At 38.8% G+C, this 21,841-nt stretch overlaps 1 protein-coding gene and 1 long non-coding RNA gene across 4 annotated transcripts in view; one reads left to right on the top strand and one right to left on the bottom strand.

The window, feature by feature from the left end:
* The window catches only part of LOC139779637 (uncharacterized), an 82,057-nt gene that overhangs the window by 37,471 nt on the left and 22,745 nt on the right, over positions 1–21,841 (top strand). The window lies entirely within an intron of this gene.
* The window catches only part of Scrt (scratch), a 30,002-nt gene continuing 10,097 nt past the window's right edge, over positions 1,937–21,841 (bottom strand). For both annotated transcript variants that reach the window (XM_071718038.1, XM_071718039.1), the window contains one exon: positions 1,937–21,820. In XM_071718038.1, the coding sequence (XP_071574139.1) occupies positions 21,130–21,820 (691 nt within the window). In that variant the 3' untranslated portion in view covers positions 1,937–21,129. The remainder of the gene's footprint in view (positions 21,821–21,841) is intronic.

The following is a 21,841-nucleotide window of genomic DNA, read 5'->3' as shown; positions in this document are numbered from 1 at the left end:
AGAAATTCTTATTCAGAGGCAATTGACTTCACATTCGCAGACAGAAAAAAGTTAGATATAGCCTTGCAACATTCTATACAAACAACGGACAAATGCTTGCGACATAGCAGATCGCGTGATGATTGCGATGAATACACGACATCGCGGTATTGCAGCAGGATAAAGGTTCTCATTTGTCGTCGCGTGCATTCAGCGACGGCAGGATGTAAATGTAAATGAGCGAAATTTGTCCCGGATCGAAAGAAAAGTCGAAGGAAGCTCAACACGTTCGCGTACTTATTCTTTTTGGTCACACTGCAGGCAGAGTACGGTAGCTTTATAATGAAAGAGCCGATACGTGACCGGTTCTATAGATTTCGCGGAGCCTCTCGAGCTTGAGCCAATAATACGTGCTGGAATATCAGGTAATATGTACTTGAACGTCAAGCCTACTGCTCCAATTTCATTTCTCTAAAGTAGTCTGAAGCTATAACCCTTCGGTTTTCGCTCGGATGCAATTGGATAACGCATTTCGTGAAATCTGACGTCTGACGTCGTCTGACGTCAACTGATTGTGAAGCAATGATAAATATGCATACACGTATACATATAATTCTTTTTCCATATTCCTGCAATATATATATTTCACAAATGTCAAAATATTAAGGAAAATGTAGTCCCTCTACATTTCTTAAATTACTAAAATAATCTTCATATGTGAGCGTATGCAATATTTTGCCAATGTAACTAATTAGGTATCTATTAACAAATGTTGCTTTTTGTAAAGGAACTTATTTATTTTTTGTTTTATAAGAAATAAAAGTCTCTGCTTTGAGTCTGCATAGGTATTATAAGATGGAATACTTTCGATATCATGTGTGACAAAATTAATTGTCTTCTTTTTAAAACCATTTCTTTTGATTAGCTGCATTCAATTTATTGAAGAAATATATTAAAATTTCATGAGATTTTCTATATCCTAATTCTTCTGCAGTTGCAAATTTCAAACTTTCCATTAAGAAATGTTGTTTGGTTTCTCATCGAAATTGAAAATACAATCTGTTTTCTTCCGCGTTGGTTATTGTTAGTGTTCGCCATCAACTCGGAATGTGTCCACAAAATCGATCGCAACCTTCTGGAACGGGCTTATCTGACCCACCTACGTCTTCCGTCACTTTTCACGATCGAGAGACCCTCTGCTTTCTGACAGCTTATATTTCGTTTTCAATTATAATAAAATAACTATGTATAATATTTATTTAAATATTGCTATTTGGAATGCAGTTTATTTAATAAAAGAAAATTTTTTAAATAACATTTCTCGAATCAACAGTTTCAAATAGATTAACGTGAAAGTAGATAACATGTGAATAATGATGCAACTTATACAAAAAAAATCTGTAGGACAAAAATTTGTATAAAAACATGGAAGATCTGCATTTTGAGCAAATTTTAAACATTTAATCGGTTTTTTTTTCAGATCTACAAACATCTTTAAAATGTTAGAACAATATTTTAAATCTAATCTACTTATTTTATTTTCAGCTATTACTTCAGAGATAATTAGAGCATTTTCTTCTTTTAGAGCATATACATATATAGATACATAAAAAATATACATATATATATATATTTCTATATAAACAATTAAACTAAAAAATTTATCTTTGTAACGTAACTTAAGTTATTGAATTGTAAATTAAATTCACTTACAGTTAATCAGGTTTAGATGTAACTTAATTAAAACAAAAATTGGTTCCAATTTATTAATAATCAATTTTTAAATAAATGTTTTAATATAAATCAATCTTATTTTCAAATTTCTCGGATTGATTTAAAAAAACGCAAGAATCAGATATTTAATTATTCAATAATTATTTCTATCAAAGAGACATAATTATTGGGATGAGGGCGATAGGGGGCGGAAGGTATCGAGCGAGTGATAAAATGACACGAGTGTGGTTAATACGTCTTTTTCTACGTTTCTATTTATTATGAAAATATAATACAAAACATCCTATGTTGTATTACATAGATAACAATGCTCAATTAACGTTTATTTTTCCCTTTTGTCTTGTAACGTTACCATCCAACACTATGAGAAGCATGTCGGGATAGGTAAGGTTCTTGTTCTCGTCTCTCTTCCTCTTTTTTTTATTTATTCATTTTCTTTCAATTGGAGAAAAGGCCCGATATACAGAGAGATATATAGACGAAACGTTATAGAGCAAGATTACAGATTTCAGAACGAAGAAATCAAAAACTAGTTTTACAAAAAAGAGCGGCCCGCTGGAGCACGAGCCAGAATACGGTTAGGAGGCAGGTTTACAGAGATAGGGGAAGATGGATGAGGAGGGCAGAGGGGGGAAGGATGGACTTTTTTTAGGATCTTGTTTCGCGTGTCGATGCACAATTGGAGTTTTGTATTAGCGCTAGTTTACAAATAATACAAATGTATGTAAATATTCGTTACAATAATAGGTTCTCTCTTAGCGAGAAAGAAGCTTAAAGCTAATTCATCTAGCGTCACTATCATTTTCACACCATGCTAATACTACGTGTTCCAGCTGGTACCCATGAACAGCTTGGTCGTTCGACACGAAGATCCTCGATATACATGTATATAATATATATTTCTCGAGCGACTTTATAACACGCGTAACGAATCACTCGTAACTATTAACTGTCCGCGATCCGTATCCCGCGTTTAGCGTTAAACGTTGATTGTTTTACGATGTAACACACGCGTTTTTCTCACACATAAATTTTTCTCAAAATAAATGAGAGACGAAATCAAACGAGTTTAACGCTAACTGCGAGATACAAATGACATTTTTTGAGCAGCGGACAAAAATGTTGCTTCAACGAATATTATAGATATCACGTTTCAATCGTGTCTCTTTCACATTAACGAAATTTCCGACTCAATGAAGCTTACATGGAATTTCGATGGCACGAGTAATTCATATTTCCACATTTATCTCGATTCACACTCTCTCGATGAACGATCGAAGGACTTTTGCTAATTTGAGGATATGCGATTAAAAATTTGCGCGGATTCGGTGCGATGTAAAAAAAGTGTGTCTCTTTAAAGAAATTAAATAATTTCGAGGCTTCCATTATCGAAGTATCAGCGGGAGAATAACTTTTATTGGATATTATCGATTTGCTGTCATTCATTCAGCTGTAATTAAATTACGGCTGAACGAGGAATCGAAGTTGACGCCTTCGCGTACTCGAGGTTACGGAAACTACAAGCTATAGAATTATATTTTATTCTTTTATTTATTCTCTCGTCTGCGTCTTAGATATCTCTGTCAAATTTTTAATCGCAATATATTCAATTAATTTCCCCGGGTGATTATTAAACATACATCACCCGAAATGTATGTTTGAACGTTTTTAACTTAAAAACTATTGGACCGAATTTTTGCCACAAGTATATGAAATAGGGGTAGAATTTTCCGGAGAGTGCTATAGAGTGTGTAGTTTTTCGTTATCTATTTTCTGGAAACCGATTTTTTTAATTCTTTATTTTTTAAATATTAAAAAAATTAAAGAAATCGGTTTCCAGAAAATAGATAACGAAAAACTACACACCCTATAGCACTCCCCGGAAAATTCTACCCCTATTTCATATACTTGTGGTAAAAATTCGGTGCAATAGTTTTTAAGTTATTAACGTTCAAACATACACCACCCGTAAGGATTTTATATATTAGTATAGATTTATTCTCTCGTCTGCGTCTTAGATATCTCTGTCAAATTTTTAATCGCAATATATTCAATTAATTTCCGCATTTTTATCAATAAATAATAGAGATAGAGATTTAATTTAATCCTGAAATTGTGACGAGAGACCGTCCGTTAAGATGAGTTAAAACGAGTGTTTACTTAAAGCCATGTTTTTCTTTCTTTGCTCAAGAGAAGATTCGTGTGATTGAACGAATAATTCGAGTAGTTAGTATCGAATGGCCGTTGTAAATGTGAATGCAGAAGTGTCCTACAAGTGTGCTTGAAATGTCGATTTTCTTTCTCCCCTCAACTGCTCCGGTTTCAAATTAAAAAGAACCTCGAGATTCGTGATAAGCATAGATAGCGCAATCCCAGCTGTCACAGGCACCGAGTGAAATACATTAGCGGTCTACAATAACTATATCACTACCTCGGAGGCGAAATACAATCGTCTGGAATGTTTATTATCGTCGCTCTCTACGTGCTAAACGCGCCAACGTTATTCCCATCGAAAGTAGTCTCGATCGGCAAATAATTTATTACCCAGCCAGGCTGGTCGATCTAGGCAATTAGTGTCATCTACGTAAATGCTAAGTACAATTAGCACTACGGTCAGAATAAGTTAAGGGCCATACATAATGTCTGTCTGTATACGTGTACATTATACGTGTTTGTGTGTAATATGTGTGTGTGTGTGTGTGTGTGTGTGTGTCGTAAAGCGTGTATACTTGTGTGTGTAAAAGTGTGCACGCGGGCGTGTCCACATGCGTGTAAAGTGTATAGAGACGATGTGTGTTATCTACGAATTTTTTTTTTCATTATCGGTATAATATAATTTACCTTTAGTACCTTTACGCCGTTAATTACGCTCGTCTTTAACTCTATATTGCTCTTTGTATTGCTTCGGCGGCAGTATAGCCCTACTAATCATGCAAGGTATATTTTTATTGGTAGTTCTTCCTCATTACTAATTAATAAGTAATCATAATAGTGAGATTAGTGTTGTGGTAATAATAATAATAATAATGATAATAATAATAAATATTGTTCATCGTTATCATTGCTGTATATAATGATAACCATAATGGTCTCGTAATTCTTAATTTACGACTTGCTGTCCAAACGCACTATATAGCGGCTAAAGTACGCACTCTCTCTCTCTTTCTCTCTTTTCCGCTCACACGTGCATACGTGCGCGATTAACCGTGATTCACTTAATCACGCCGCCCTATTACTTAATTCGATATAATTTCGTCGGTAATAACTGCGTCAACATATTTCTATAAATATAGTTAACTTTATGTTCTGCGTGTGCACTGCACTCTTAAGTAAAAGCTATAAAATACCTGTGCGTGCACACATACACACGGCATACGCATTCGTTCATTCGCATTTACGCACAGATTCCTCCTCTTATTTCTCCACCTGTTTCGCACACGCTTCTACGGTGAAATTGTGCATTATATGCATCTCGTTTTCCCATCATTTCTCGCGAAATCAAAGGATCCTATGTTCGCTCGCGATTAGACGTTATTTTTTAATTCTAGTACTAGAGTACTCTTTAATTTCCTACTAATCATGCTCGCTATACTCTTCTCATCATTTACAAGCGTTAAATCATTCTGCTTCTTATACGCGATATAGTATTTCGTCATTAGATTATTTTTTGCTTTTCTTTTCTCTGTCTTACACGTGCCGTTAATTCCGTTTTAAACGCGTGTATATACGTAAATAATCGCGGTCGGCTACATCATCCGTAGGCTTAAACTATTGCGGATTTGTCGATCTAATTCTCGATCCCATTCTCTCCGTCGTCTCGCACTCTCGTTCTCTCGCATTCCCTTTCTCTCTTTCTTTCTCTCGTTTTCTTTAATTAGTATTTAAATATTATATCGGACGCGCGCGCCTCATCAAGGACGCGCGACCGTCTACCAAGTTATTGCTTTTGAATACCCCGGCTTCTTTGGGAGCATCCAATTGGAACAATATCCTGTAAATATCAGTCGTACTCGGAATGGGGGATGTGGGCGGAAAGGGATGTAGGATCGCTCGGAATTGGCGAATCTTTTTTTGCTGGGTTCTTTTTTTTACGGATAACTATCACAATACGTACAATATCAATATCTATATGCGTTATAGGTAAGGTAAAGGTTCACCTGATATCACATATATCCTGAAAGTGTCGCGGCCGTTTTTTATTCGCTATCGATTCAACGAGGATGATTTCGTCGAAAGCGTATGTTGGTTCCCTCCACTTGCGTCCTTCTTTTTAGCGGATTGAATCTCTTAATTTGTTTTTTTTTTCATAATTGGGCGGTGAAACGCACAGATGTGAAAAAGCGAACTGAGATGTGGTGACATTTTCGATTTAGAAATTTTTTTCACGATTTTATGATAAGTTACGTAAAATCTCATTACGTAATTGTATGAATATGCAAATAGAGTGTCAGAAATCTATGCTAATAAGCGTTTTTACGTGGGTTGTATTTTTCTGTTGTCATACATCTGATGAGTTTCGATAAATAAATTTATGTGTTAAAATCAATTCAACTTCAAAAATGAGGGAACGATAGATTTATCGGATGGATCACTTTCATTGAATCGTGGCAACAAGCGCGGAAATCATCCTCGTTCGTTACTTCGTAAATTTGTTTTCATGCCGTTCGACAAGCAGCTATTGGTTTTTTTCGCCGTCAATAACAAGAATAATAATAATTCAGAATCGCGTTACTGTATAGCCGAGATGATTTGCCGTTTTATTAGGGAGCCGTGTTATTGCTTTCGTCTTAACGTCGTCTTCACAGTTCCTTCAAACCTGTAATTGACACTGACCGTACTCGCATGAAACGCGTTAAACACGCTAAACACATAATTTACTGGCGTATAGGCACTTTTTCTCTGTTTCTTCTTTTTCTCTATCACTCTTCCTTTCTCTCTCTCTCTCTCTCTTTTTCTCTCTGTCTCGCTCTCATATTCTCACTATCTTCCTTTCTCTCCCTCTCACTCTCCCGTCCCCTCCATACCAGGGAACAAACTCATTCTGTAGAATTTGTTGCTTTGCTTTAATCGTTGTAATCTCCTTCCCGTTCCTTATCACTTAACAACGATTTAAGATCACGTTTAATTGGATTAACATGGACTCTGCGAGCTTCCAATAGTAAGAGAAAAGAGCGTTGAGAAGATGAAAGGGGGAAGAAGTGGCTCGTGTCGATATAATTATATTGCAATAGATAGGAGTTTCCTGCCCGGCTCCACACATTCAAAATACATTCTTTTTTCATTCTTTGACGAATATTTCATTGAATTTATTGCTGTGCCGCCTAGCGAGGATGATGATAACAACGAATGAACTCGTTATACGTATATTTCAAATTATGCATCCTAACAGCAAATGTATATTCTGAGAATGTTCAGAGGATATCATAAAATATAAGATATTATAAGAATGTTCTCAGTATATTAAGTACATCCTTAGTATATTCTATAGATATACAGGATATTATTGCTTTTGGGGCAATATATGAAAATTAGAGTGTCGAGAATGTGTGTGTGGTTTATAGTTTTGAACTAAATTTTGAAAGTGTGCCAATTGACTTTTTTCCTCGGAAATAAGTAAATCTTTGAAATTTGATGTTGAAAATCATAATGCGCGATTAATTCACTTCAAAATCGCTTTGATATTGTGGAACCGGACGATGGGACTTTGTAATGCGAATTCAGATTGCGTGTCATCGCGAGGTAACTCAGTTACAAATATATTGCAATTCTCTTTGGTGTCCGCGCGGATACACAACCCCTGACTATCGATTTCGTCATTTATTTATTCTATCGTTTGACGGTGCCGCGATCAATTTCAGCGTTGAGTTGAGAGGCCGTTCATTATGTCGTTCGTAAATGCGTTACCTCGCACACACGGGCGCGCGTACAATTTTAACGACGGGCAAATATACGTGCGACATTCCTTTTAATTATGCGCCTTTTCGGCCGACAGCCGTGAAGGCTTTTGACATACACGCAGAGACACAGTAGACGACGCGTGTACACGAAGACACGCGTGTACACACAGCGTGTTAACAGACAAAGTGGACAGCACAGTAAACGGCGACAGATGTAGAAGACATATTTCCACGACATGAAGTACGAAAAGTGATCATCTCACAATTTCCAAGGAACCGGCCTTACTAACCATCTAACTACAACATTAACGCCCCGCGACAAGTCGCGGACACACATTCGAAACCGAGTTCGATTTTCGGCTTTCGTTTTTTAAGGCATCCCGAAAGTGCGGCGCGAGTCAACACGCGCGTTACCTTTTTATTTATCTATATTTTTTTTTCCCTTATGTCAAACGTGCGCGGAATCGATCGAGCACCCGCGCGCGAGAGAGGGATTCGGAAAACCACTTACATAGTCCGTTTGCGCGAATTGTTCTTGCTTTCGCTCTCTCTTTTGTACTTAATATCACTATTATAGTCGATTAACGTCGCTTATTAAGGTTTTATTGACTCAGTTTCATCCTTGAAAAGTTTTATTGACTCAGTTTCATCATTATTGACTCGTTTTCACCCTTGAGCGAGTTTGTTTTTCTCTCTTTCCCTCTCTCGATCCCGATTCCCTCGATCGCATTCGTCACGTTCTTCGCGTAACGCAAAAACAATGAAAAATTCGTGCGCTTCGTGATTACACGACAATTCCACAGCGCATCGCGTTTCTCGAATTATTTCGTCGTGCAATTTTTATATTGGACTTTCAAATTCATATTTTCAGACATTTACACCTGCTTACTTTATTAGTTGTGAATATTATTAAACATACCAACGAATCATCTATTCCGGATAATTTATGATTTACGAGATTTCGCAAATTGTATGATTCTAAAAAATTTATATTTCCCTCTTATCTGCAAATGTTAAATTTTTAAAGCTGTTATATTGTTCTATTAGAGTCTAATATCTTTATATGCGTCGTATTTCTTCTCTCCCCTTTTTTCAGCGCCGTCGAATTAATCGCGAATCACGAGCATCGAAAGTATAATCCGAAACGGGGGGGAACATCGAAATTTCGCGTTTGGGTTGGGTCAAACATTTGTACATTTGCTTGGACATTACACGTAAAATTATGCTAGATTGAGTATTGCTTTGCCCTGATTCGAGCGCGATCGATTAACGATCGCTTCACTAGATATGAGATGTGAAATTCATAAATTTCGCTCAATCGCTCGCGCGTTCTGAAGTATCAAAAGGGTGTTCTGCGTTTCTCATCGGCATGATTCATTCGGGAGGAATTCGAAAACAGCCGAGACATTTATCAAATATTTATTTATTATTGATCCGGCACTCTACACCCGCGATCAACAAGTACAGTCGCGTAATATCCCCGACGCGGGAGGAGTACCGCCACTATTCGACTAATTAATTTCTTCCGCATTGATTTCGTTATTGCTCTTGGGTTAAGACGCGAATTACTCGGTTTTTCCATTGCTTACTAATTGTAAAACCTCGCGCGGACTCGCGTAATAAATAAAACCCTCCTTCTCGATAAAAATTCATTTGGTGTTCATTGGTGCGTTTGTGTTGGAACTATACGTATAGTATACACTTCGCGATAAAGTTACGTAATTAAAATGATCGAACCGTTCGGGAACGGTAGGGAAGATGTATTCTTTACTTTTTTTTTAAGCGAAAACAAAAAGCTCCGAAAACTTCCGTAAATACTTTACGGCTTTCGACATCGAAATTTCGGCCGGCTTAAGCGTCCATTATCTACTTAAAGTTTTCTTTCGATACAAAGTGCTTTACCGGATTTTCCGAACGCACTTTTGGACTCTAATCCACTGTAAAAGATGTTTCCGTTTTCCGTATGTCTTATCGCGAATCCTATATACGTTTCGACAGAAACTCGTATAACATTTACTTTATTTAATTGCTTTCCATGTTCGTGCAGCGCCTTTCCCAGTTTCTTTTTCATGTGTGTAATCGACAAATTTTATGTACAAAAATAAAATATTTAATTAAAAATACTGAATTTAATTCGTTAATTCCAACAACATTTTTCTGATTTTGGATTTTTTCCATCCGAAAAATTTTTATCTGAAAAGTCAAATTCGAAATAAGAAAATATTGAAGTATTAGATTAACTTAGGATTTCTTCATTAGCTGTATCATATTTATCAAGCGCTACATCCTAACGACACGGTTTATATGTAAAGTAAACGTATAGCGTGCAACTTTTGCTTGTCGATATTCAATCAACATCAATGTAACAACGATATTCCATCCATTCTTTATCAAATGCCACTGGTGTCTGAAATAGTTTCTGTTTCTTATAACGTTGAATATCACAATATCTTTAACGTCGATGCATTAATCATGCACAACGTCAATTGCTTTGTTATAAATATTCTTGATTACTTTAATATACTTTTGTTATCTTAGCAAATAATATGATTTAAACAAAACGGATAATTTCAGTTAAGAAACGAATTTATGTAACTAATCGTTATTGCTTTCAATTATTGCTTTTATTGGACAATCTATAAAACTTAGATAAATATATAAATTTGTTGTGGAATAATGTAAAAGAAGCTTGAAACGTGACGAATTCTAGAAGAGAAATTTCGTGTTTCACATACACATGTTACTTGCAACATCGCGTAGGTAACAGCGATTGCACGTATGATTAATGAATGAAACTTGGAAAGGAATCGACACGGACAAGAATTGATATTCGCGGCACACGTAGCGACAAAATAAAGGAAGAGCGTAGAACCGGCCGCTTGATCGAAACGCACGTATCGCACTTGTCGGAAATGATCGAAGAAAAAAAAAGTGAATTCGAGACCTTCACGCCGATATTTATCGAATATTGGCCCGACTGGGGACCCAGCTCTCGCCAGTATAACATTATTTAATAATAGTTTACCTCATCTTGCTGCTTATACAATATATGCTTTAAGTGCTGATTTCGTTTAAATAGTTCTTTATACCGCTACTTCCTAGTACTCGTGACATCGTTGTGTATCGCCTAAATATTTAAATATTTATATATTTATATACATATTTATTACGTGTGGCGGAAAGAAAATACGGGACGAGACTGAAACCAATGCTAATTAATGTAATGATATTTAACGATATTACTTTTACAGTCGAGTCGCTTAATATATATGTATACATGTGTGTACGTGTGTACGTAATTACAATTGTGTTGTATATTCGAGTGTATGTACGTGTGAGTCCGCATGTATATCCGTAAGTATCGTAATACTTACTGTATATAATGCATCGGTAAACGCGCGCGTCAGTTACAACCTCGTTACAATCCGTGCGCGAAACAAATGTCCGAACGCTTTCGTATTCGATCGATCGGGCGATCAATCGGATGGACGATTTTAATTACGTCGGCGCTGGCGACTTTCGATTTTTCCGCTGGATGCTTCCTCGCTCACTTTCTCCCCGCGCGAAAATCAACGTCACTCGCGCCGATCTCTTTCTCCGCTCTCACAAATCACGATCTCCGTCCGCAATACGCAAATTGCGCGCGAGTCGGAAGTGCAGCACGGTGTCATAACGAGCGTATAATCAGCGCGCGCGAGGAAGTTTGCACAATCGTGACACGAATATTCCGTTCCGGCGAGTAAGTCGTATATATGAGGTAACGGTTCGCCGCCACGATAGACATCTGTAATCCGGTGTAATTTCTCCTTGTACTTATAAGTGAGATACGTCTCTCTCGCCGGGCGTATTTTCTACCCCGGAATTTATTATTGAGCTACGCGATAGTACCCGTTGTCCCCGACTACTCGATCGGGAATTACTTCTCGCGGTGTGACAAAAAGCGTATCTTCGCGCGTTGGAGATTAATTGGTAACGCTAAATAATAAAGTATGTAAGTCGGTTTCTCATTTCTCATCAACTCTTGAGCTTCCGGATCTGACTCGAGAAAGTAATAATTTAATTCACTCACACATACACACACACACACACAGTCACACACAGGATATTCACAGGATATTCATCATCACGATTTTTGAGCCCACGCGCACTTTCAATAGCTTGACGAATAGAAATCGTAAATTAAAGCCATTTCTCCATTTTCTAGGATTTTAAGATCCCTAAGAATCAATAAAAACGACTCGTTACTTCTGCCAGTTTTTTGACTTGTTAGGAAAACCCGGTTGGCTATACTTGGCATGTACTTAACGCTATAGAATTAGATTCTGAACACATGGATCTCTAAGTGTCGTCCTGTCAAGCGCATTTTATTATCGACGGAAAAGGAGTCTAGGGTATCCGGGATCTTCTGAATATATACTGGATATACAACGCGAATTCTCTCTCAACGTCACACTTGCCCCGGGGATGCTTACTCCGGTAGTATCATTTTATCGTTGAACATTATCGGTATACATTGCATTGAATTGTCGTTACGTTGGTAGTGTTGGTACCAAATATATGTGAGATTCACGTGAAGTGTTGGGTGATAATACTGCAGCATTGTAATATTAATTTTGATAATATTACATGAATAATAAATTGTTAAAATACCATGGTATTAGTAAGCATCCCTGTTACGTTATGAATTAATTTGGACCTCAAACGTTAACAACGTTTTCTCCCTACACCAAAGTCAGATCCATTCATCCCTTTCAATATTGTCAGGGTATCTATCCGACTGCATGCAATCCTGCGAAATGTCATCGTAAATGATAATCATGTTATAACGACACTGATAGATGATAGTGATATTGCAATGTAAATTACGTAACGTGCATTAGCGCCCCAATATGACATATTCCAACTGGCTTAGCGGCAATTTCTGCAGACAACCCCGTCAAGTGATTAACGCTGTTATCCTACAACATTTTGGTTACAGTACAGAACATAATTAACGATCTAAGATATAATCACTTTATAACGCGCGTTTGCCTAGCACTTCATGTACCGTATTTGAAGTAAACGGGGAGAAATTTTGAAATATACGCTATGAATCCGACGATATCTAGGTCAAATCTGCTTACTTTAGTTGTAATTTGGTCACCGTAACTAGAATATTTGTGCTTCTGCGTTCGTATGAAATATTTGATTCCTCATTCGAGGAACATGTCGATCCACCGCTTGGTACGATTATCATTTTCGACAAAATTCAACGTACGCTCGGTGTTCCGTACTTTAAAAGTCGTTTCCCATCATTAATCTCCGGTAAACGTTATCTTCTCTTTTAGATCGTAGATTACGATACACTATGATATAAATAGTGAAATGGAATATTCACTTAATCATAGTTAACGCCGGTACGCGACTGGCTCTGAAACGTTCCGTAATTAACGATTTTGTTTTCTCGTTTTAGCAAGCTTGGACAGCCTACGGCTGCCCAATTAGCCTCGTTTGGACTTTCGACCGATCTACGATAACCGTAAAAACTGGTTACGCTTAATCGCGATTGAGAGTAAAGAGAGTAGCATGTAATTTCGGATCCGAAGACCGTTATCTCTTACGTTATCACTCCTTGAAACGTTCCGCTTCCTTTCTTAATTGTTTCTTTTTCATACTCTTCCTCTCGCTTATGCCTAAGGCAGCTAACAAACGATTAAAAAATTGTCAAGGCCCTTGTTGGAAGGATTACAAAAGTATGTCGCGCCAGTCGCGCGTTTATCTGGTCTGTGTCTAACACAGGATACCTTATCTGAGAGAAGAATCATTTCGTTGCATCGTGAGATAGATCCGAGAGTGTCGATCGAATGCGAAAAGCTGCCCAGACAGCACCGTGTCTAAAATCGGGACATAAGACGTCTTAAAGACATCTTTATGACGTTTTATGTTCCGACTTTGGACATGCGTGCTGTCTGGGTGTGTTCTCGCCGCCTTGAAAATTTTCGCGCTCTCGCCAAAAGTTCATTTCGGATAAATAATCGAGATACGTCGCGCGATAATAAAACCGTCGATTTTCATTCTATCTTCGATCGGACCCTCGTCAAGTTCTTTTCCGTTCGCACCACGTGCCACACACACGTGGGTTTTGCGCGAAAGTACCGATTTACGAGCACGCGATTCGAATCCGCCACCGACAAGCGGATTGCTCGCCGTTTAGCGTGTATCGCGCGATTTCCGGGCACACCCCTATTTCCGTGTACATCCGTGTGTCGCGTGTTTTCTGAAAATTACGCCCAATTAGCGCAGATTACACGCGGACGCGTATCGGCACGTTGATCAATGGCGATAAAATTGCAACGACCGCGGGGAGATTGAATTGACGCGCGCGCGAAAATCGGATATTTTTTTATTTAAAAAAATCACGCACGTCGGCCACCTCTTCCGACAGTCTGACGTTACTCAGAGACCGATTATTATTATCGCGCTCCATTCTTTTCTGGAACATAGTCGGCTCCGATTTGCCCACGCGTGCCATCCAATCGTTATTAAGCATAATTCTACCAACTTTCGATTGGCAATTCTATTGGATAAATTTGATTTTTACATCTCACAATCAGTGGGAACGCGCGTATTACGGGGGACGATGATAAATGAGGATTCCACGGCGTGGGCGGTTCGGAAATGCGCGGTTCAAATAAATACGCGGCCTCGCGAGTTAAAACAAAATAACGGCGTGGACGGAAATCACAATTAAATCAAAGATAAATTGAAATAAAACGACGGTCAGGCGCGGCCGGATATTGCAATTAAATCAAAGGTAAATTGGAGCGAAATGACGGTCGACCTGTGCGCGGGCTAAATTAAAGTTAAATCAAACGTAGATTAAAACAAAATGACACGGGCGCGAATTCACCCCGATGTGGATTAAAACAATGTTGGGTTTTATAGGCGGTCCTCTCCGTTGGGGAGGAGGGGGGGAGGGACTTTAATTCATATTACGGCGAAATTAAACGGTGGTTTGAGATATCAGTTTGATAAAAAATATATATATTCGGCAGCGCAGCATATTTCGCCCGGGGTCGCGGAAAGCGCGACGTAATTAAAACGGAGAGTCGAATTCGATAAATCGCGAGCGGCAAAGCCGGGAGCGTGGGAGAGAAAAATCCTCGTGGAAAACGAAAGCGCGACTGTGTGAGACGCGAGAGAAGCGTATAGTACGGGAAAGCGTGGCCATTTTCACGGCGGCGAGCTTGCCAATTAGGGCGTACGACGACTCGACCGGAATTTCCCGGCCGTCTGACCTTAAAACCACTGGGAGGTGCAAGGACACTCGAGATGGAAGAGTAGAAGGACTAATAGTCAAGAGAGGACTGCCGCATGTGTGCATGTGTGCGTGTGTATGTACGTGTGTGGGTGTGTGTCTGTTGTGCCATTACGTGTGTACGTTCGCGTGTAGCAAGGGTGTGCGTGCGTAAAAGAATCTCCGTCCGACCGCGTCGGTCGCACGAAAATATTGCGCACGTTCTGTAGTTTTATTAGCAGAAGTTGTTTATACTGCGCCATGAAGAGAGTACGTTTCCGACGTTGATTCCGACCTCGACTTCTCGAGCACGCCATGAGAAGGCTTTCTTTAGGAGCCAAAGTTTTTCAGATCGAAGCGGAAAGTACGAAAGAGGAGGATTTAAGTTTTTAATTGGACGGGGAAGGGTTCCTCGTTTTTTATTTCTTATCGCGCTGTTACGCGTTATAACGACGCCCTAAATTATTATCATCGGCGACATCAGGCGATTAGGGATTGCTTATAGTGCTTGGGCTGCTTAAGTGCGTTACCATTACGTTTTATTAAATATTCGTTAATGCGTAATATAGTATTAAAAATGTATCTTTAAATGGTCTCATGTTATGTGACGTTGCTTGCGTTATATCTACTTGTATCACCGACCACAATGGCGACAAAAACTTTTTGAGCTCTCGCGCGCGACCGCCGATGATGAATCAGTTTCCTAATCGTTGAATGCGAATGATAAACTTAAAGTATAAATAAAATAAACTGATTTTATAAATTAATTTGATCCAAATGGGTGAAAGCTCTTATATAACATGGATTTAATGATGAAAATGACAAAATCTTAGCGCAAAACCGATTAAACTAAAGTCACGTTCGTTATGTACAAATGAAAATTTGAAAATAAAAGATAATTACACATTCGCGCGTATCAATAGTGCGAACTTTTACGAAAAGAGCCCTTCCCTCGACCAATTGCATATACAATCGATATAGTACAATATAGCAATATAGAAGCTTACTGTGTCACTACAATCCCGCGATTAAAGAGCGTAAGAGTAAGATAGGGATTATTTACACAAGAGCATCGGCTATGAAACGCATTTATTTTCTACTTCTACGCCCGATAGAGGTCCTACCCGCTAAATCGTAAGTATATTCGCCGCATTCGTCTCTCGTTATCAATAAATATACCATCAAATTTAATGTCGTTTATCTATATTCTGTTTCTCTTATGTTTTTGTACACACTTCTTTGAGCACCTCTAAGTAACATCGATTTCACGACATAACAGGGTTGAGCTTGAATCGAGACGGTTCAGCCTCGACTCCAACTGTTGGCGAGGCTCGAGAAATTCGCTATAGGAGTAGCCGCTCTGTTGGCATTTAAGGCAATGACATATCCGCGAAAGAAAAGCGAGGGAAGTACGAGAGAAGTATGGTGATTGTTTTTAAAACGTTAAGTCCTACGAACGTTAAAGACGTTAATGGCGGTAGAAAGATCGACGTTCCAATTAAGTAAGGATGTGACTTTTGCAGCAAGGACCGCATATAGATTTAAATAATAACCAAGCTGATGATCACATATCGCTGCATGATCATATAGAATTGAGTAATTTTATGAAATCGTTATCTTTAGCGGAGATCATTACTGAGATTGATCACAGGAAAACTTTTTGCGTCCCTTCTCCTTATAATTAACTTTAAATTATGCAGCGCTCGTTACATCGCATTGTCCTACTACTTGAAAAGGGCGAGAAGGGAAGGTATATTTGTAATTTTAATAAATCCTTTAATTGTCTCTCTACAAGATTTCGTTCTATAGTCGTTAATCACTATGCTTAAACGAGTTAAAAAAATAAATTACCGGGAACAAATTTTCCGCAGCGGGTATGACTCTTTTCATCCTTCGTCGCGTAACAATACGCATTAAAAAGTAAGAAAGAAATTGACTAGGTGACCGTTTAACGAACCGACGCAATTCCCACAACGAACCCTCGCCATCCGCTTAATTATGACTATAGCCGCCGACCGTTCTTTTCTAATCGGCGCTTTACAGCTATTCAATTTCTACTGCGCGTCTACAAATCGTGAGAAAACAAGTGTATATATGCTCCCTTTCGATCGTGTAGCTCCCTTTTAAAGCTCCGGTTTGTTTTTGCATTCTCTCTATACACGGTTGAAACTATGAGTTGCGACTATATACAAGATGTCCCACGACCGGCGGTAAAATCGAAAGCAACAAGTTCCTCTGTGAGAAAATAAGACATACGCAATTAATTGTTTCCAATTGTTCGAATTTGTGATCGCCAATTATATATGTTGTTATGTATTAAGTATTGCTTGAGATATAAATCGATACATAGATTTGGGTTAATAATAAATAATAAATAATTTGCAAAAGTAGAAGAATTCTTGTGCAAAATATTGATAAAATATTGATGACAATTGTAAGTTCTTTCTTTGTCGGTTCCTAATAATAGCTGTCTCATTAGAAAAAGTAATGAAATTTATTAAAAACAGATGGACATGGTGAACAATTTCTGTCGAAATAAAATAGAATAAAATGGCAATTCTTTAACATTGTTACAGGATAGTTGTTCCTTTTTAATAAAGTGTCGGGAATTGCTTTAGGATTTACCCCTACTTCCAGTGAGGACGTTCTGTTTACGTGTACGTATAGTATATAAATGTTATATTATGCATATATATTACCACGATCCGGAAGTTTAAGTGTATCGACCAGTAATTATACCCTCGGAACTATCTTAAAATAAAGTAGCTTGTCGCACGGAGCGGCGGCATTTTCTTTTTTTACAAATAAGAATGGAAATTGCACGTGTTTTAGTTTTTATACTTGTAACGCATGAGTATCAATCGTTGTATCGAATCGTTGTACTAGCATAATAATAGTAATAATAATAATAATAAATACTAATACTAATAATAAATAATATAATAAATACAATAATAATGACAATAATATACGACGAGGTTGTCAAGAAATTAATATGTGATACATGAGAAATATAAGGGCAAAATAGCTTCAATGATGAAAATTTGCATTAATGCATAAAAATAGTTTAAAATTAATAACTCATGTATCACCGATATATAAATATGTACAATGTAATATATTGTTTTTTGCATGCATTTCAATATCTTGACAATCTGTCAATAATAAATACAAATAATTATGATACCATGACTATGAAATCGAGAAAGTAACAATATCTCTATATAAAGAAATAAGCGTAAAACGAAGAATACGGCACAAACAAATGATACAATAAACGACGACAAACGCAGGACGCGTATGAACGAGAAACAGCCAACGAAAAATATGAGACTTACGTAAGTCGAGGGAGCGGTGCGCAATATTGCGGATTTTCGTTGTATGCTACGCGAATAAATTAGTATTGCTTAATCGTTTATTGCTCTATAGCCGTATATTTATATGCCTATATATGCATTAATAGCAGCGTGGCGTATTTATTAGCGGCTAGTGCTGCGCGAGATGGAATTTAAAAAAAAGTCGAACGAAGCTCCACTGCGCGTTAAGCATTGCCGGCCGATCCTAAGACTCGGTCCTATTTCGGAACGAGCTACGCGAAAAATATTGTTCGTTCTATTCTCCCTGCAACTTTTGGCGGCGAGGTTCTTTCTACTGTAAGTACATGCGCGAAATACGTTATCGCTCTTTGATAATATGATCGTTGCAAAAGAAAAAAAAATGATCGGGCAGATCGCCCGCATGCTCATCGGCCGTAATGATTATTATTAGTTCAATTATTATTTTTTCCACTGGGCGACGTGAAGCGTATGGTCCACACCCCTCCGATCGCATTTATTGCGATTTTATTCTCTCTGGTTGGATAAAAAATGTTTAAAATTATTTTAAATTCGTGATTAAATGCACAACGATACATTCTATCGATTTTATCTCATTTTGAAATATAGAAATATCAATTAATTGTTATGAAGAAATTAATAATCATCTTTTATACGGTTCCATAACCGTGACATAACGTAATATGCTGATTGAATTATGAGTGAATACAACAAATTTATTCTGCTAACATAATTCAATATGTAGATCAGCGTCTAATATTCATCACGCAAATGTGATTAGTGATTTTTTTCGTAAACGTGATTAAATACTCAATGCGGCACGAGCTATGCAATTAGTAGAATGCGCTGCGTAGAATTTATTAGTTTTGCCTGTATAATATCAATTGATATCAATAACAGCAATCCATATTATTACTACAGATAATATAGAGAGCCATAAATTTGATACAACATAATATTATAATAAAATATAATTTTAAAAAGTATTATCAAGTGGTTTAAAAGTGGTAATTTTAAAATTGCAAAAGCACAAACTATGTATTACTATTAAAAAATCCATACTGTTTTGACATTCGAGATTCCTCTACGGGAATTTTAACACAAGAAATAGACCAGGGGGTGTGGATTGGGCGATCGTTCTCCATCCTAAGCATATATCGTCGGTTCTTGCTCGAGACTTCGTTAAACTTCGATGTGTTCGCCTCTACATGTATAATTATATAATTCGTTGTTTCGAAACATTGCTTTGACCGTACGTGTCGTCATATTTTTTTTCCCTTATATTGCTTCTATAAAATATGTGTATAACAATGTTACGCATTCTATTACTCAAATTTTGCTCTAAGTACGTGGTGTGTAACGTGTTAGTCTCCGTTTATTGCGATATCGTACGCGTGCTCGCGCGCTTGCGATCGCAACCGGTCGATTCGCGCAAGCGACTACCCCCCGCGTCTACACTTCGCGCGACATTTTTTCGCCATTTCGCGCCGATTCGATATCGCGATATAGTCGCTGAAAATATGCGCGTGTTACTGGTTACACGTGGCGCGTAAATCGCATAATCGTGCGAAATACGCAGGTGTGCGTTAACGATTTGGCTCGACATGAAATATGAGGGAGGATAAAGAGTTCCATGAAGCGTCCAGCGCGCATCATCGGAATCCGTAGTAAGAATACTCGTTCGCTTATCGAAGATAACGCGGCGCGTGGCATACTTCGACTATGTGCAGTCGTTGGTTACCGCACTCTATCGATTAGCTATAGCTTTCATCGTTTCTCTATCCCAATGGCTCAAATGAAATATTAAACAAGAACGTCCACCGCGAACGACCGTTAACTCCTTTTTACTCTTGATAATTTTAAGTGCGAGCAACCGTATTAATATTGTATCGATCATAGCGCAATTATTGAAATTATGTAGCTAATACTTGGTAATACTTGACTTGTCCCAAGTAATGAATTGCTTAAAGTCGTCGGTTAAAATATTGACAAACTGTAATAAATAAGATAGGTAATCTTTAATCGATTCCGATTAGTTTCTGCTATTCTCTAAAAATACATATTTAATTAACAGTTAGTTCTCCGTTTGCAATCTCTCGAATAATAAAAATTAAAATCCCGAATCGTGGGGGGGGGGGGGTCGTCAATCACACCTGCGCGTTTCGGTATTACGGTGATCATCGGCCTCGATCATCGATCGCGCAGCGCGAAAATGAGAAAGATCGAGGCCGCGCCGTGATCGAGATTCGACGAGCGCGGCTCGTGAACCGCGATTATGGGATCCATCGTCGATCTGGCGAATCTCTAGATCTCTTGCTTTACTCCCCGTTTTAATTTAGGCAGCTAAGTATTAATAAATAATGTCTTCGTAACGAGCTTCGCGGACTAGAATCGTACGCGCTAGTAAATATATATATACTATATATATATAATAATATAATATAATAATATAATATCATATATTGTAATAGGTATATAATCGACTAGAGTGACTAGACTCTGCAGTGTGGACGTCATCGTTCGACGTGTTCTTTTTTTATGACTTAATATTACTGGACGTTTTTATTAATGTTAGACATTATTAATAAACTCATGCTCTCCCTCTCTCTTGCTCCCTTTCTTTCCATCTAATTCTCTACTCGTCTCTCTCTCTTCTTTTCACTCTCGCTTTCTCTCTTTCTCTTTCTTTCTCTCTTTCGCTCGTTCTCGCGCTCTCTCCCTCTCTAACTCTCTTTTCTGTCTCTACTGGCACTTTTCTACTTAAAATCTACGGCAAACCTTATATCCTCTCCTCCGCTTTTCGTACCCTCGCGCTTCTTCGCGATCAAGCAGCGATTATGGGGCACCGCTAGCTCTCTCTCGAGTCCTCACTCCTCGTGGCGTCGTTGTTCTCGTTCTCGAAGCGCTGCTACAAGCCTCGATTGGTGTTCTGTTGCTGCTGCGTGGCGTTGTTATTGGCATGCTGCGGCTGCTGCTGTTGCTGCTGCATCTCCTCGTCGCGCAGGCACGCCGACTCCAGGTGTTTGTTCAGATAGGACTTGAGGGCGAAGGTCTTGTGGCATCTCGAGCACTCGTAATTCTTGTCGACCGAGTGCGTCTGCATGTGCGCCCGTAGATTCGAGCGATCGGCGAACGCCTTGCCGCAGTGGGCGCATCCGTACGGCTTCTCGCCGGTGTGGCTGCGCAGGTGACCCTGCAGCAGCCAAGGTCGCGAGAACATCTTGCCGCAGACGCCGCAGCTGTGGGCGAGCTTGTGCGTAAGCACGTGCATTGCCAGGGCGGGCATGCTGACGTACGCCTTGCCGCAGTGGATGCACTTCTTGGCCGATTGGGAGTCGAGGCTGCGGTGCGTCTGCTTGTGCCGCGACAGGTTCGACGACGTGGCGTACTGCTTGCCGCACTCGGTGCACGTGAACTTGGGCCTGTCCGGCTGGGCTGCCTCTTTGTCGGGTATAGCAGCACCGTTGCCGCCGCCGCCGCCACCGCCGCCGCCGCCGCCGCCGCCGCCGCCCGCGCCACCACCGCGTCGTTTCGATCGACCATCGGACACGAAGAAGGCCTCGTATGTGTAGGCGACAGTCTTGCTGCCGGTGGTGTTGCTGTTGAAGGGTGGACATAGT

This window comes from Temnothorax nylanderi, unplaced genomic scaffold (genome assembly GCF_030848795.1).
Source record: "Temnothorax nylanderi isolate EJ_2023f unplaced genomic scaffold, tnyl_v1.0 TNYL_tig0236_pilon, whole genome shotgun sequence".
Taxonomy (NCBI): domain Eukaryota; kingdom Metazoa; phylum Arthropoda; class Insecta; order Hymenoptera; family Formicidae; genus Temnothorax; species Temnothorax nylanderi.
Note: the sequence above shows the minus strand (reverse complement) of the source record. Positions and strands in the feature narration are given on the sequence as shown.